Below are 16932 nucleotides of genomic sequence, written 5' to 3'. Positions count from 1 at the left end.
TTATTGTCTGAAATATTAATTTCTCTTACAAATAGGAACTTAAACAGCTACTTTACAGATAAGAAACAAAGTCCTGGTAAGTCAGTGTATTGTTCTGGGTCACATAGGGGAAGTCATAGGAAACATTAGATATGTATCATGAACAAGGAGAGTATTAGAAGATATTTTGCTCTCTATTCAGAAGGCTGAGATCTGAGGATCGTGGTTCAAAGCCAGCCAGGGCAAGAAATTCTGTGAGACTCTTATCTCCAATTAACCACCAGAAAACTGAAAGCGGCGCTGTGGCTCAAAGTAGTAGAGCACTAACCTTGAGCTGAAGAGCTTAGAGACAGTACCGAGGCCCAGAGATCAAGCCCCACAATCAACAAAAACAAACAAACAAACAAAAAAATCCAGAAGATACTAAGATATTCTGATGTGCTGAAAACTTCTCTATAGCACTGATGTTTAACTTACACAAAGCCTATTGGGTTAACATAGTAGTATTGCCACATTAATTTTATAGTGGGAAGATAACTCTCAGAGAGGTTATGACTGAATTACTCAAGTCCTTCTATCTTTGGGTTCAATGATATTTTGTCCACTCTACAGTACTGCTGGTTATAAGAAGAGATCCAAGAAGAACCAATTGTGCAGGCTTCTATTTTGAAGCTTATGAACTTCAAAAGCACAACTTTGAGAATCACGTTATTTCTCTTACAGAAATAATGAGAACATGTATTTATTGTAACTAAATGAATATCCTCTTAATTCAGTTGAATGAACTTAAATGAGATTACTAGTTGTGTTCAGATATACTTTAGAAATCATTTTAAAAATCTCTGAGAGATAAGAAAGGAGCAGTCTTTAAAGTTGCCCATATAGCATATGAATATTGAACTATAGAACACAGGAGAAAAATAATAACTTTCTGTTGTGCTCAATACATATTCAAGTATATTGAATAAAGTAAGATCACTGGAAAAATATAAAATTCATTTACAATTGTATACTATCTTATAATATACAACAATTAAGAAATGAATTTTCCAAACTATCTTCTAATAGCTAGTGAACATTAAAAAATTCTAAAATGCTTTTCTATGTGAAAATATTGCAGTTAATAATATAATATTAACAGTTATATTAAAGTTTTGAGGATTATTTTTAATCAAATTTTAATCAATTATTTTTAAGGATTATTATTAATCAAATACTTTTAAAAAGGGGTTTTGTTAATGTTATTTGTCCTGTTTACTGAATTGAAACCTTAAAGGATTAATATGCTTTCAACAAAATTAATAAGCATAGAGAGTATTACACTTTTTTTTTTTTTTTTTTGTCGGTCGTGGGGCTTGAACTCTGGGCCTGGGCGCTGTCCCTCAGCTCTTCAGCTCAAGGCGAGCGCTCTACCACTTGAGCTACAGCACCACTTCCGGTTTTCTGGTGGTTTATTGGAGATAGGAGTCTCACGGTCTCTCCTGCCAGGGCTGGCTTTGAACCATGATCCTCAGATCTCAGCCTCCTGAGTAGCTAGGATTACAGGCGTGAGCCACCAGCGCCTGGCTAGAGAGTATTACACTTTTGACAAAGCCTTGTAAGGGTTTTACCTTACTAAAATCTGGTGGCAAGTTTCTATAGGAATCAGGAACTATGTGTCCTTAAACTATCAAAGAATATATCAACAAAATTGCAAGAGTATTAGATGTGTTTTTTCTGAACTGGGTAATCAAAAGTTGATGATAGATCTCTGAAAGCCATAGGAGAGTCTCTCCATTTTAGATTGTATAGAGGGACATCTCATTCCTCCTCTCAGAGATCAGGCTTAAGAAAGGGAATCATTGACCCTTCTTGGGTCAAGCTTCTCATGGTAGTTAATATTATTGTTTGTGATATATATCTTTTATGTTTCAGATGAGAAAGGTAATAAAACAAAACAAAAAAGGGTACACCCTGTTATCACAAAAGGAGGATCAAATTGACTAAAAGAATATATTTTAGGCAAATATATATAATAAAAAAGAAAATAGTCTTCTGAATAGAGATATGCGTTTTAATTCTATATGAAGTTACTGTGAAAACATTATATTTAAGGATGTATTATGTATATTTTGAGCCAGTGGCTCATGTCTGTAATCCTAGCTACTCAGGAGGCTGAGGATCCTGGTTTAAAGCCAGTCTGGACAGGAAAAGTCTATGAGACTTTTATCTCCATTTAATCACCAGAAAGCAAGAAGGGGAGCTGTGGCTCAAAGTGGTAGAGCACTAGCCTTGAGCAAAAAGAGCTCAGGGACAGTGACTAGACCATGAGTTCAAGCCCCAATGACTGACAAAAAATAAAATGAAATAAAATATAATAAATTAAAAATACACTATTACAAATAGAAATCCTTATTATTACTTTCTTTTAAATTATGTCATCAATATTTCACTACTTCCTTAATTAATAACTTATTTTTCACACCATTTGTCATTTTATTCCAATATGAGTCTTCAGAGAAGCCTAGAATAATCGGAAGGTATCTAAAACTCACTATCAGTTTTTTTCTCACACTTCTTTATTTCCCCTTTCTTACTTGATAATATTTCCATAGGAAGAATATGAATTTTAAACTTTATAGAACTTCAAGGTACAACTATCCCTCACACTACTAATTTTAATAATAATCGACTTAGTAGTTGCACTTAAATTGGTATTAAATTGCTTAAAACTATCAAAACATTAAAAGCTTTTTTTCTACTTGAAAATTGTATATATGTCTTCGGTATCATTATAAAAAAGATACATTTTCATATCTTTTAATAATATTTAGCATGTTTTTGAATATATGACATTTATATTTGTATTAAACAAAACTATATTTGAAACAGTTGGAGAGAAGAATAAAACTGTTTAATTTTATACACAAAAGAAATTAGAAAAAAGCAACCTTTAAAAACAAGATTTAAATTCATCTGAACTTGAATTGTCTCATCTCATTTTCAATGAACCATATGGCCCAACTCCCTAAGAAAGTTTTCATTCTTTTATGAGATCTTAAAAGATATATGTATTTTATATTTCACACATTAACTGCTATGTTTCAGTTGGACTGAGGACTATCCAGAAGGGGACAGAAGAGAGAGAAAGGTGTCGGAAGTGGACAGCGGGGAGGAGGAGGTGTGTACAGACAGGACTTAATACTCCTTTTTACAGGATAGTTCAAGCACTGTGCACAACTGGAATGCTCCCTCTTAAATTCTTCTTACACTCTCTAGACTTCTTAAGCATGTTTCCAATTCTCTGTGTGATGTTAAAGTGTGGCAAACAAAGCTATAGCAAGTCTTGTGGGTGATGGGGTCAGTTTAAGAATAAATTGAAACTGGGTACCGGTAACTCATGCCTGTAATCCTATCTACTCTAAAGGCTGAGCTCTGAGAATTGTAGTTTGAAACCAACCTACACAGACAAATTGGAGTGACTCCTATTTCCTGTTAACCAGCAAACGAATGGAAGTGAAGGTATGGCTCCAGTGATTGAGCATGAGCAGAAAAGCCAAGTGAGAGTGTGAGGCCCTAAGTTCAAGCCTCAGTGCTGGATGGGACTGGTGTGTGTGTGTGTGTGTGTGTGTGTGTGTGTGTGTGTGTGTGTGTGTGTGTGTGTGTGTGTGTGTGTGTGTGTGTGTGTGTGTCCCTCCCTCCCTCCCTTCCCCCTCTCTCTCTCTTTCTCTCTCCCCCTCCCTCTCTCTCTCTCTCTCTCTCCCCCCCCCACACACACACAAATATACCCAATACTTTGTTTTTCTTGTATATTTTTTCATAAGCTATAACTCTAATAGTCTTTGTTATTCTGGTGCAAGTTTACATGTGGGATTGCTTCTCGGCAACAATCGCCAATTTCTGTAACAATGCACGTTGATTTGTACAGTTCAGGTTAAGACTTTGTATTATACCATTATTTTGCAGCTTACTAGATTATATCTAATTGCTCAGGCAGTTTTGATCTCTGGTTATGTTTTCTAATTCTTTGCCACCACTTTCTCAGCTCTACGTTGAGGAGATCTTTCCTGGATTTTTTATTGAAATCAGATAAATATGTTCATGCTAGATTATAGAAAGGAAACTTGCAGAGGCTGAGAAAGTTCTCTCTAGAGATCAACTCTCTGGGACAGTTAGTCAGCCAGCTTCTCACCTGCTCTCTGGCTGACACCAGAGAACTTTCCTAGTGTCAGGACTATTTAAAAGCACATTTGACATGCTACATGAAGACTGATAATTCCTAGGGCTATTCTGTAAGGTAAATTTGGCAGAGTTAACTATCATGTGAAAGTTTTTTATATGACACATAGTCAAAAGCCCACTTCAAAGCCTACTTTAGAGAGATTAGGAAAAACATCATCACTTTGATGACATCAGATGTCTTAAAGACTTGAATCTCAGGGTTTTAACACACCTATTATTAAATCACAACAAAAATTTAGAAAGAAATAATTTGAATACATTATCTGCTTTTACATTTACCTTAAGTTTTTCCAGAAGCAGTAAAAATAAATAGGTTTCTTACCCCAAAGCTTGGGAACTTTAGTAGGTTTAAGAGATGAAGAGTTATTTTGGACAGTTTCAAGCTCAGTTTTGTAAACTTCTACTTGAACATCATTTGCTAAAAAAAAAAAATGCAGGCAATTAAAATATAAGAACATCATCGTACTTTCTTACTTGTATATGCAAAATGAAGTACAAAAGTTGTATTAGCAAAAGTAGACTTATTGCAACTTTCATCACATTGCTATGTTAAATTAGCAAATACATACAAAGTATTTAAGGTAATATGGCAGGTCTTGGGCACAAAATGTAACAGATAATATCTAAGTCACCTCTTACATAAGTTTTACTAGCAAAGAGTTTGAAAAGTTGTTTCTAATTATTTATCCTCATATTCTTATAAAGTATTGGAAATTTGGCCACTACAATTATGCCCAAATTATAACACAGTTTGTGGGGAAAGAAATTTAAATAATGTGACATAAAGGCAATATGACAATTATGGTAACAATTTTAGTGTTCTCCGTTGTTTTTTTCATAAAAAATAAGTGGGTAAAACTAAACCCGAGTCAGGTGTAAAGTTCCCTGAAATGCCTGTTTTAAAAGTATCCTGGGAATGGACTAAAGTGAGATGAGAAATGAACTCACGTTCATCTTTACAGGTGCTTTTGCATTCTTCCAATGATTCAAAGTTGTTTCGATTTCCTAGGCATCCACCATACTTGAAACGTTCACAGAGCTTTGATTGATTGTTATAAAAATACCTGGTAATAAAACCTCGGCAGATACCTGGATCTTCTTCCAAAAAGCAGAAAAATGGCTTTCCTAGAAATGAGGGGGGAAAATGTTGAAAAGCAATATTCTTTTTCTTTAAAATGTATAGTTATTTAAATGAAATATATAAATAACTGATTGCTATATAAAACAAGTTTGCAAAGTTTACAGAATAAACGCAAAGATGTATCATATTAAAGACAAGTGGATTAATTAAAAGTTAGGTAATATTAAAGTATCCAGTGTTATATGTTCTTTATTTGGAATAGTGAAGATTACAATTATACATTTTTAGTTGCCATTTTAATTTCTAAACTTCTTGCACTTAACAAATACATGAACTAAATGAACTGTGCAAATGAATATATTACGTCATTATATCACATGCCATTCTTGTTTGGCAAGTACAAAAATGCTGTGGCAAATTTTGGTTTAATTATTTCCGCAGCTTTAAGGGAAGGGCTATGAATGTAGCAGGGTTTTGAAGTTTGGACATCATTTGGGAGATCAGAGTATTGGTTCAGGAAAAATGTTACAGCTTGAAAGCTTGGAGAGGAAGACTTAGCTGCACAAAAAGCTGTCATGGCTATTCTGGGAACTTCCTGAATTCTTATACTGAAATTAATATCTTTACGGGGCATGATCTCCATCACTGTGTTGACTCTTTTCCCTCACTCCTGTTTCCAAGCATTGGAATGAACCAACAATGCAGAGGCAGAAAGGAAATACATGTTCAAGGATTAGCCAGGCTTTGGGGAAAGTTTAATACTTCTCCTTTGAAAGTGCTCCAGACCAGGCCAAACACAGCTGTCATCAAAGGTGTGATACTGGGCACTGCACTGCAAACTCTGTCTGCAAACATACTCTGGGAGGAAAGTGGAGCTGATTTTCAAATGTATTTCAGTCATAAGGCTTACTTTGTTGCAATTTTTTGTACAAAGTTACAATTTCCCATGCTCCTTGAAGCTACATTACCATAGTAGACAAAATAAACTGTGGTATCCTTTTTATACTTAAAGCAATTTGATCTTCTATTTCAGGGAATGAAAGGCCACAAATGTCTTACTATAAAAAGAGCACAGGCTAAGTGTTAATCATATCTGCAACAATTTCAGATATGCAGCAGTAATCCCTTATAAAAGAGTGGTTTTATTAAATTAAATGTCTGATTTTAATATAGCATCGAATATGTTTTCTACAACTTCTCAAAGCTATTTATTTGTGGGATTTTTTTTTGTCTGCTGACTCATGTGTTTATGGTTCAGAAAAAATACTGAGGTTGAACTTAAAAGCTCCTTTGCTGGCTGGCAATCTACCACCTTAGCCATGACTCTATCAAAGTTTTTGGGGTTTTTTTTTCCTGGTTATTTTGATAATGGACTCCATTAAGTCAGCCTGGGCTGGCTTAAGTACCCAGATACCCTGCTTGATTCTGACTTTTTAAAGTGAATTCTTTTCCCATGGTGCCTCCTTTTTTAAATGTACTTATTCCAACTGACATAATATAATGTATTCATTGTGTGCAACACAATGCCTCAGAATACTTTAGCTCTATAATGTAGAATAGTTAAATCTAGCCATCACTTGACTTACTTTAGTACTGAGAACACATACTATCAACTCATAGCATACCTCAAGGATACAATATGGTCACTAATTGTAGTCATCTTGATATAAGATAAAATATGTGAATGTTTCCTCCTATCCAACTATAACTTGTGTAATAGTTGTTTGGGAATCAATATGTCTCCAACAGCCTGACTCCTCAATTTCTGACAGCCATCATTCTACTCTCTACTTTCAGGTCACTCTTGTCAGATTTCCTATATAAATGAGAATTTTCTAATCCTGCCTAATTTCACTCAACATAATGTTCAAGTATTTCTATATGTGACTAATGACAGAATTTCTATCTTTTCTGTGGTTGAATTGTATTTTGCTACATATAATATGCTACATTTTCTTTATATAGTATTGATAAACACTTGAGTTCATTCTATATCTTGGCTATTCTAGAATAATTCTGCAGTAAACATGGTCCATTATTTGATTCTTGGGATGGACACTCAACCTGGGCTATATATTGAATTCAAGCTCAGCCTGAACTATCTGTCACAATCTTGTCTTATAAACAAAAACAAATACCAAACCAAAAACAAAGGAAGTTTTTATTATTTTGATGAGAACTTTTTTCTTGTTCTGGTCTAATATATTCACCAAAAAGTAATTGCTTCCTTTCAAAACATTGTCCTGAAATTTAAAAAAACATACTAAATAATGTTGCCAGAGTCAACTGCTGTCAAATATGTTCATTAGCTTTTGCAACCAAAAGTATCAATAACTCAGAAATGTCCATTTATTTAGGGACAGTTAGATGAATTTTCCAAAGCCACACTGATCTGACATTCATAAGATATTAGAGATCAGAGAAGTAAAGTAAGATTTAGCAACATCTAAATTACTGCCAAATGTTTTAGTAAATAGCCGGTGTAACTCTAGCTTGTGAGTGATCTAAACCAAAATATTGTGCTGCACTAGTCTGCTGGAATAGCTGCTATTCAAGCCTTCCACACGACATGGCAGGCCCATCCTTGCTCATTTTTTTAGTATACACTGAAATGAATGTAATCTGGATTTATTATTAACAAATAACAAAGAAAACTAGGAGATGAATACCTGGCTTCCTTACACAAATGCTACTCACTCATACATAAATAAATACTCACCCCCTTGCAAATTAATCTTTTTGGTGTCCTTTAGGTAATCTGCAAAAAAAAAAAGTGTGTCAATTTACAATGTGTTATTATAAGTTGAACTTAGCAAGCCATCTAAGACAGTGGATTCATCATCAATAAATCATTCCTTTTTTTTTTCCATTTTGCTAGTCCTGGGGCTTGAACTCAGGGCTTGGGTGCGGTCCCTGAGCCTCTGTGTGTGCAAGGTTAGTGCTCTACCATTTTGAGCCACAGCACCACTTCCAGAATTTTTTGAGCAGTTTATCATGTTGTCTTGTATGTTTACTGATATTTTCTATCTTTTATATATTGTTTTCAGTAAGAATTTCTATTTAGATCTCAAGTTTTTCTTTCCTTTCTCTATTATGTACCCATTATGCATATGTGTATATGATTTATATATCTATAATAAATATATCTATGGCAGATTTGTTATTTCATTGCAGGGAATCTAGGCTGTTTCCATGTTTTCCTAATTTGGCTGTTTTGAATAGTGCAATGAAAATGAGTGTGCAGGTACCTTTATTGTGTCATTTCTTGCACAGTTTAGGATAACTGTTGAGGAGTGACATCACTGGATCATAGGCTAATTCCACTTTTAACTTTTGAAAAATCTCCATACTAATTTCCAAAGTCGGCTGCATTAATTTGTATTTCTACCAAAATGTACTAAGTTCTCTTCCTCCTTGCATCTATGCTAGCATTTGTTGTTGGTTATTTTGATTGAATTGAGATAGAATCTCACTGTTTTTTTTTATTTACATTTCATCTATGGTCAAGGATATTGAGCATTTGTTCATCTATTGATCAGTTGAACTTTTGAGAAATATGTGTTTAGCTACTTGTTCTGTCTGTTGTAATGTCTGTTTAGCTTATTGACTGGGTTATTGATTCTTTGGAGCTTTAGTCTTTTAAGTTCCTTATATAGTCTCATTAGACCCTTGTTGAACAGACATCTGGCAAAGATCTCCTACTCTTTATAATTTTCTTTTACCTGAGTGATGGTGACAATGTTCTTCACTGAGCATCAGCTTTTAGCTTAATACAATATCATCAAATTTTCTCTACTATTTGCTGAGACCCTGGAATTATATTCAATAAATTCTTCCCTATGCCAATAAATTCTAGCAATTTCCCTACCTCTTCCTGCATTAGTTTCAAGATTTAAGGTCATAGGTTAATGTCTTTGATCCACTTTGAACTGGTATTGGTACAAGATGCAAAACATGATATTGTGGTAATGACAAAGGTAAAACCAAATCAATGTGATCAACAATCACAATAATCATAGCTACCCAAAGAGGATAAATTATACTTTCTTCACTGCACTTATAAAACTCTTCTAAGAACTTGATTTTCCCCCTCCTTTACTGCAGAGAAGACAACAGAATAATAAATGAACCTTAATAATTTTAATACATCAAACATTTAATTGATTAAACTAATTTAATAATTTTAATAAATAATTTAATAAATTTAAATTAATATTTTATAGTAAATATTAATTTTAATAAATTATACCAATATATTCATAATTATACTTGTTTTATATAAAAATATGACTGTATAACTCAGTAGTTGAAACATGAGTCAAAAAAGAGATTTCGGGCTGGGAAGACGGCTCACTGGTAGAGCACTTGCCTTGCATGCATGAGGCCCTGGGTTCAATTCCTCAGCACCAAATAAGCAGAAAAAAAAAGCTGGAAGTGGCGCTGTGGCTCAAGTGGTAGAGCGCTAGCCTTGAGCTGAAGAGCTGAGGGACAGCGCCCAGGCCCAGAGTTCAGGCCCCACGACCGGACCCCCCCCCCAAAAAAAAAAAGAAAGAAAAAAAGAAATTTCTTTAGAATATTAAAGAAGTATTACAGTCTTTTTTTCTTTTCTTTCTTTCTTTCTTTTTTTTTACAATTACCAAATCACTTTTTTTTTTTCTACAAGTAGACCTGATAGCACTTGGATCATAGTTTTCTGGAAACTTACCCACTATACAGTTTTCTTTGCACTCTTCCAGACTATCAAATCGATTCCGATTTCCTTCACATCCCCCATATATAAACTCCTCACATTGCTGAGTGAAAATGTTGAAGAAAAATTTCCTCATTAAGGCTTTGCAGGGCCCGTCATCTGCCTTTAACGCACAGAAGGAATTCAGCATCTTGAGTGGTGGCAGGGTGGGACCTACAGGAAAACACAGAAAGTGACATGCAGTCCTTGGTGAGCACTATAGCAACAGTCTTACTTGTTTCCAACATTTTTAATCTATCCTTGTTTTAAGAAAAAGTACAACACAGTAAAACAGGCTCACAGCAAACCAGAGCAGTTACTTTTCTTCCAACAAAAGATACGGTCAATAAATTTACCAAATGGGACACAGTTTATCCACTAAAGTTCAATATTATTCAACTATCAAGGAAAGATAGAATACTTTTCCTAGATTCTGTTAATAATTATTACCTAAATTTCTATTAGGTAATGAGACAGAATTGAATATTAGCTAATAATAGTTTGATTCACATATACACACACTTAAGGTATACATAATGCATCGTTTCACTTACCATGAATACTATTTAATTTTGTGAAACTACTTTGTTTCAAATAGAATGAGGCAATTTATTGGACTTTGAGTTATGAAATGTGTCACTAAAAAATTCACTTAGTTATTTTCATCACTGAACAATTTCCTGGGAATGATTATTGTTATAGTGGAAACCCAAATTATTTATCTAATATATTAAATTGATTTGTTATTTAATATATTTATTTTTTTAAATGTTAAGAGGTGAAGAATGATGGGTGCTTATCACAAAATGAATACTCTGAATGAGTTCACATAAACTTTGGGATTTATTCTCAGGATGAATAACATATACAATATAATTCTCTAAAACACATGTATAATTTCATTGACACTATTTCAAAAACAGAAGAAAAGAAAATTATGACTGGTGAAACCAAGTAATAAAGACCGAAGAATGCCCCTGTATTATTCCTGAGCACTCGGTATTTCCCAGGTCTGGTAATTTGTTATCCTTCACCTAAAGGCCATGTTTAAACGTTTAAATAAAATAAACAACTATTTTTCCACTAGAGGGCAGTAGTACTCCTTTATATTAAAACCAATTAGTATAACCAGCTTAAAACATTGCTTTAATGTATTATAAAATAATTTTTGAAGTCATATGAATGGTATTAGTTTAATATGTTCATGTAAAATATTTTTAAATAAATAACAGTTCATGGATGTATGATCATCAAGAAGGAAACCATTAAAATCTCATGTGATTTAAAAACTAATTTTAATATGCCTATCATAAAAGTTGGATTAAATAGCTTTTTCATAAATTTAGGACTTACCATTTTGATTTTCTATATTAAGAATAGATAGCTAGATATATTTCAGTACTAATAACTAAGAAACAATTAAAATGTCACTATTTTTATGAGTTATAAAATAATCATTAGTAGTAGTCTCAGAAAGGGCTAAATATAACTTCTATGCATACATTTTGATGCTATTTGATATACCTGATTGTAATTGTTTTTGAACATGTCAATTTTATTTCAGCTACAAGTGCAATTTTTAATTTTTAAGAATTCAAGTTTAATGTATGATATACTATCTCAGTGTTTTGATTTATTTAACAACTAACCTGACTAATATTCTCAGCTGAAATAAACTGAGCCTGGAATGCTGACACACATTGGTATTACTAACTACTTGGGAGGTAAGAATGGCTTTGATCAAGTTTGAGGCCAACCTGGACAAGAAAAAAAATTAGGGAGACTCTATGTTACCCAACAAGTCAGATAGTAATATAATATAAATATACATATTTATGATCCTACATACATTCACAGAAGGCATAGAAAGATGGTGGTCTGAGGCTGCCCCTATGCTAACATCTGCTTTACAGACTCCAAATTTGATGAGGTAAAATTAACTTACGACAAAGAATCATTGATGTATGGGGAAGCCTTCAGCACCCAAAACAGCTGTCATGAACTGGTAAATTGGGGAGCTACAAGATTGGTAAGTATTTTAGCTGAAGCGGAATTATATGCATCTACACATTTGCATGTTTCCAACTCTTCCTTAGGTTATATTCAGTTGAAGAAACATAACATTCATGCTTGTGTTATAGCCTTCCATACTATTATTTTTGTTTTTACCAATAGCATAGCTTTCTTGAATTCCATCAATATCTATAATATACGTGTAAATAATATTGTCAATATATGCTTATTTGTAGTAATATGGACATGTTTAAATGTCATTTCTTTTCTCTAATATTAGATGTATGTGAAATAACAGAGTCAGTTAATAAATAGGTCTTGAAGGTATATTGTGTTTTTGATACAAATTGACTGAATTAAAATATCACCTTAAATATCATCCTAAATGCTTTCCTTGAAAGGTTTTACTTCTCTTAAATTACATACACAAATACTTGAAAGCTTCTCCCGAATGGCATTTTTTTTGCAAGCAATTGTAAATTTGCTCACATTCTCTATATTTAAAATGTTGGAATGCCATAATTGATATTTTTATTGTGAAAATACCATACAGAGGGGTTACAATTACATGGACAAGGTAATGAGTACATTTCTTATCAAGCATTGTTGCCTCCTCCTTTGTTTTTCCCCTACCATCCCTTCCCTCCCATCTCCACAACTACACTCTTTTCCCCCGTAAATTGTAAAGTTCATTTTTCAATCATAGTGTCTTGTATATCTCATTGTTACAAAATTGATATTTTGAGCTGTGAGAACCAAGAATTTTGCTAAAAGCCCCTATATGGTGTATCTCACTCTGAGGTATAGACTATAAAAAATTTACACCATGAGTTTCTATGCTCTAGACACATTTTTGGAAACTGGTAACAGTTCAACATATTCATAAAAATCAGGCCTCAGTGTTTGCTCAAATAATTTCAAGAAATGACCCAGGGATTCCAAAATTGTGACATTTACAATTTTCCAACGATAAACCATTTGCACAGAGATGCCTGTTGCCCTTACAGGAAATCATAATAAATAATTATATATAATATAATCATGGAGAAAAAACCATCAGGAAATAGTAAATGAGTCATTTGTTTTAATAAGGAAGGAATGTGTATCAGAAAAAAATCATAGTCCTAATTAGTAAATTAATTTGATTAAAGCACAAAACTATTTATTATTCCAGTTGGCACTTTTTGTGGCAAGATCTACACCTGAAAATCATAAACTACACCTGAATTGCACAGATATAAATCAATTTATATTTATATTATAAATCAATTTAAATTTATATTTATCAGTGCTGGTTGCTCTATGTTTCCACTCTTGATTTATATAATTTTAATAGTCATACTGTTTGTCGTCCATTTTCTCTGTTGGGCAAGTAAAGTTCAGCCTGTCATTTAGCAATTTTGCCACAGGGGGGTGAGAGCACACCAGAAAAGGAAAGGTAGTAATCAGTTGGTGTAGTTCCAGTAATAATAATAATAATAATAACTAATTTTACTCAGTAATTATTGTACTCAGACCTTTTGTAATTGTATCATCTAATGATCACAGCATCTTTGTAAGACAGGTTTCATCTCTATAATTTGTAGAATAGCATTACAGATTTAACTAAATGTTTCAAATTTGTGCCCTTAATTGATAGACTTATTTGATAGACTTAATTCATAGCTGTTCAAATGATTAAGGAACAACTTTATTGTAAATTCTAAATAAGAGTGCTTGTCACAAGCCTTGAAATTAAAGATCCTTAAAATGACATTGGATAAGGCACATAGATTTAATTATGTAATTTTCCCTCAAGACATTTTTAAAATGAATTTGTAATGCTAAATATAGTTTCAATGATGAAAAATAGGGAAATTTCATGTTAACAGTTTTAAAAAATAGTCATTCACATTTTAATCTTCTTTCCTTTCCCTTTCCTTTCCTTTCCTTTCCTTTCCTTTCCTTTCCTTTCCTTTCCTTTCCTTTCCTTTCCTTTCCTTTCCTTTCCTTTCCTTTCCTTTCCTTTCCTTTGGTTTTCCTTCCCTTCTCCTCTCTTTCTCTCCTTCCTCTCTCCTTCTTTCCTCCCTGCCTCCCTCCCTTCCTCCCTCCCTCCCACCCTCCCTCCTTCCCTCCCTTTCTGTCTTTCTTTTGGTATATTTTTGCTGGGAAATCACTCCACCACTTGAACCATTTTGCCAGACCTTTCACTTCAATAATTCTTCAGACATACTAGTGAACTATTGTCTTGTTCTGCCTTAAACCACAATCCTTTTAGCTCTGCCTCCTGTATTAGCTGAGATCACAGAAGTGAATCATCACCAGCTTAATCTTTGAGATTGGGTGTTAGTTACTTTGTGTAGTCAAACTGGTGGCTCAAAACAAAATCCTCCTGTCTCTGCTGACCAAGTAGTTTGAATTACAGGTGTGAGCCACTGCACTTGGCTTAACGTGTTTCTCATACAAATTCAATTTGGAAGTATTCTTTGTATGCCTCACACCAGGGAATAGTATCCCATCATGAGGGGGAAGTGGTTGTGTAGTGGGACGCTGGATACCGAGGTACCATACCACCCCAGGCAAACACCAGGGAACCTAGCCTGTCTTTTCATTTTCTACTTGATAAGCATTTCACTGTTAACAGTTGCATGTTTTCCATGGATCTGTCGGTCCCATGCTGTCCCTGAAAATCTGATGATCAGGGAGTGGGACTCCTTAAGACTAGCTGACATAAACATTCAGGAGACGGAGGCTTGTATAAGGGCTCCCCCGGCCAAGCAGGTCCAGAGTTACTTTCCTGAGACATGAATTTGAAACTTGAAGCAAATAGCAATAAAAGTAAAGATGATGGCATGAATCAGAAGGTCACAGGACCATATCATATGAATTTAATCTAATTCAGCCAGATAGAGTGATGTCTCATATTTAATCATTTCTGTAATTGATTCTACATATTTTGAGTCTCCTGGTATGGGATTATAATCTTAGCTTTCCTGATGAGATGACAGATACAAGGCTCCATTTACTATTTGGTGCCTGATCTTATGACATACCTCAATTGCTACAAAATCAATCTTGCCTATGATCTAGGGCTCCCAGAAAATTGAGTCCCATGAGGATGATGATGGTCTCTCTCACTAAAGATCTGATTTTCTCTGGAAAGGAAGATACAAACAGGTTCCTTTGCCTTTGAACAACCACACAAAAAATTACTAGAAACTGTGCGTGTAACACTCCGATGAAGGTATTTATTTACATCCCTAGTTTACATACTATATTTATTTACATCCCTAGTTTACATAGTAAGATGATCAGAGTTGGAGAAATTCAATAACTCCTGATTTCAAAAGGTTCAGGGAGATAAGATTAGTGCTGGTAGCTCACATCTGTAACTCTTGCTTCTCAGGAGGCTGAGATCTGGGGACTGTGGTTCAAATTCAGCCTAGGCCGGAAAGTCTGTGAGACTCATACCTTCAATTAACTACTAAAAGGCCAGAAGTGCAGCTGTGGCTCAAGTGGTAGAGTACTAACCTTGAACAAACACACAAACAAGCAAAAAGTTCAGGGACAGTGCCTAGGCCCTCAGTTCACAGCCTTAGGATGGGCACCAAAAAAAAAAAAGTTAAAAAAAGTTCTGGAAGGGAAAACCACTGATTTAGAATCAGACATAAATGAACCTATAAACTTGTTCATGTCTGATTCTGTCTCATGAAAGTGATATACCTTTCCCTAAACATTCCCTGCTAATTTTCTTTCATAGCCCCCCAAATTTTTTTAATCTTACCAATATTGTTTATATTGTCATGTTTTTCTTATCAAGAAACTTATTTTGTAGCATCCTCCCCAGTGATTTGAGTTTTTAAGTTTACCATTTGGGCCATCCACCCTGGCTCATACTTGTAATCCCAGCTACTTGGGAGGCTGAGATACAGGGACTGCATTTAAAAGTCAACCCAGGCATAAAAACTAGTCAGGTCCTAGACTAATAAAACAAATCGTCAGGTGGTGCTTCATGCCTACAGTCCCAGCTATGGCAGACATTGGTGGGACAATTGTAGTCTGAGGCTAGCCTAGATAAAAAGCACAAGATCCTACCTAAAAAATAAAGTATAAAAGGCTAAGGGGTATAGTTCAAAGGGTAGCACACTTGTCTAGTGTGAGTTCAACATCTAGTAATGCCAAACAACTTGGGTCTATCATATATATTTATAATATAATTATATTATCAATGATAGTATTCTATTTCAGAAAACATACATATTTCTATATAATGATGGTAAGGTCTCAGCATAATGTGACAAATTGTTCTTCCAAAATTAAATTTAGTAGATATGGGAACTTGATGGTGCAAGATTAACTTAAAACAAAAACAAAAAATAAAAGTAGCTAAGAGTATGAATGGAAGTCAGTCCAGATATCTTCAAGGCTACATGAAGACTGAAGTTCTAGATGGATATGGTGGTAATGTACACCTGTAATTTCATCATTCTGAAGCAGGTAAAGGAGAATCTAAATCGTCCTGGGCTCGTGCTAGAGACTTGAAGAAGTATTTCTTTTAAAAGTAAATTGATTGTGGATGGAGGCTAAAGATGACTATATTTAAAAAAATTACTAAGGGGAAAAAGGCTATTTTGATAAAAAATATTTTTTCTGGGGCTGGGAAGGTTGCTCAGTGGTAGAGTGCTTGCCTTGCAAGCCTGAGGTCCTGGGTTCGAGTCCTCAGCACCATATAAGCAAAAAGAAAAAAAGCTTCCTGGAGGTGGCGCTGTGGCTCAAGTGGTAGAGCGCTAGCCTTGAGCTGAAGAGCTGAGGGACAGCGCCCAGGCCCAGAGTTCAGGCCCACAACCGGACCCCCCCCCCAAAAAAATCCTAAATTAAAAAATATTTTTTCTGACACAATCAAAATATATAGCTGTACTTATATTAAAAT

The 16932-nt window shown here is 34.3% G+C and overlaps 1 protein-coding gene across 3 annotated transcripts in view; it reads right to left on the bottom strand.

The window, feature by feature from the left end:
• The window catches only part of Tfpi (tissue factor pathway inhibitor), a 65658-nt gene that overhangs the window by 15098 nt on the left and 33628 nt on the right, over positions 1–16932 (bottom strand). For all 3 annotated transcript variants that reach the window (XM_070019461.1, XM_070019471.1, XM_070019457.1), the window contains exons 3-6: positions 9987–10184; positions 8001–8039; positions 5149–5325; positions 4523–4618 (exon numbers count right to left, since the gene is read on the bottom strand). In XM_070019461.1, coding sequence (XP_069875562.1) covers positions 4523–4618; positions 5149–5325; positions 8001–8039; positions 9987–10184 — 510 coding nt within the window. The remainder of the gene's footprint in view (positions 1–4522; positions 4619–5148; positions 5326–8000; positions 8040–9986; positions 10185–16932) is intronic.

This window comes from Dipodomys merriami, unplaced genomic scaffold (genome assembly GCF_024711535.1).
Source record: "Dipodomys merriami isolate MVZ:Mamm:240054 unplaced genomic scaffold, mDipMer1.0.p SCAF_1, whole genome shotgun sequence".
Lineage (NCBI taxonomy): Eukaryota > Metazoa > Chordata > Mammalia > Rodentia > Heteromyidae > Dipodomys > Dipodomys merriami.
This window is presented reverse-complemented; position numbering and strand designations above follow the sequence as displayed.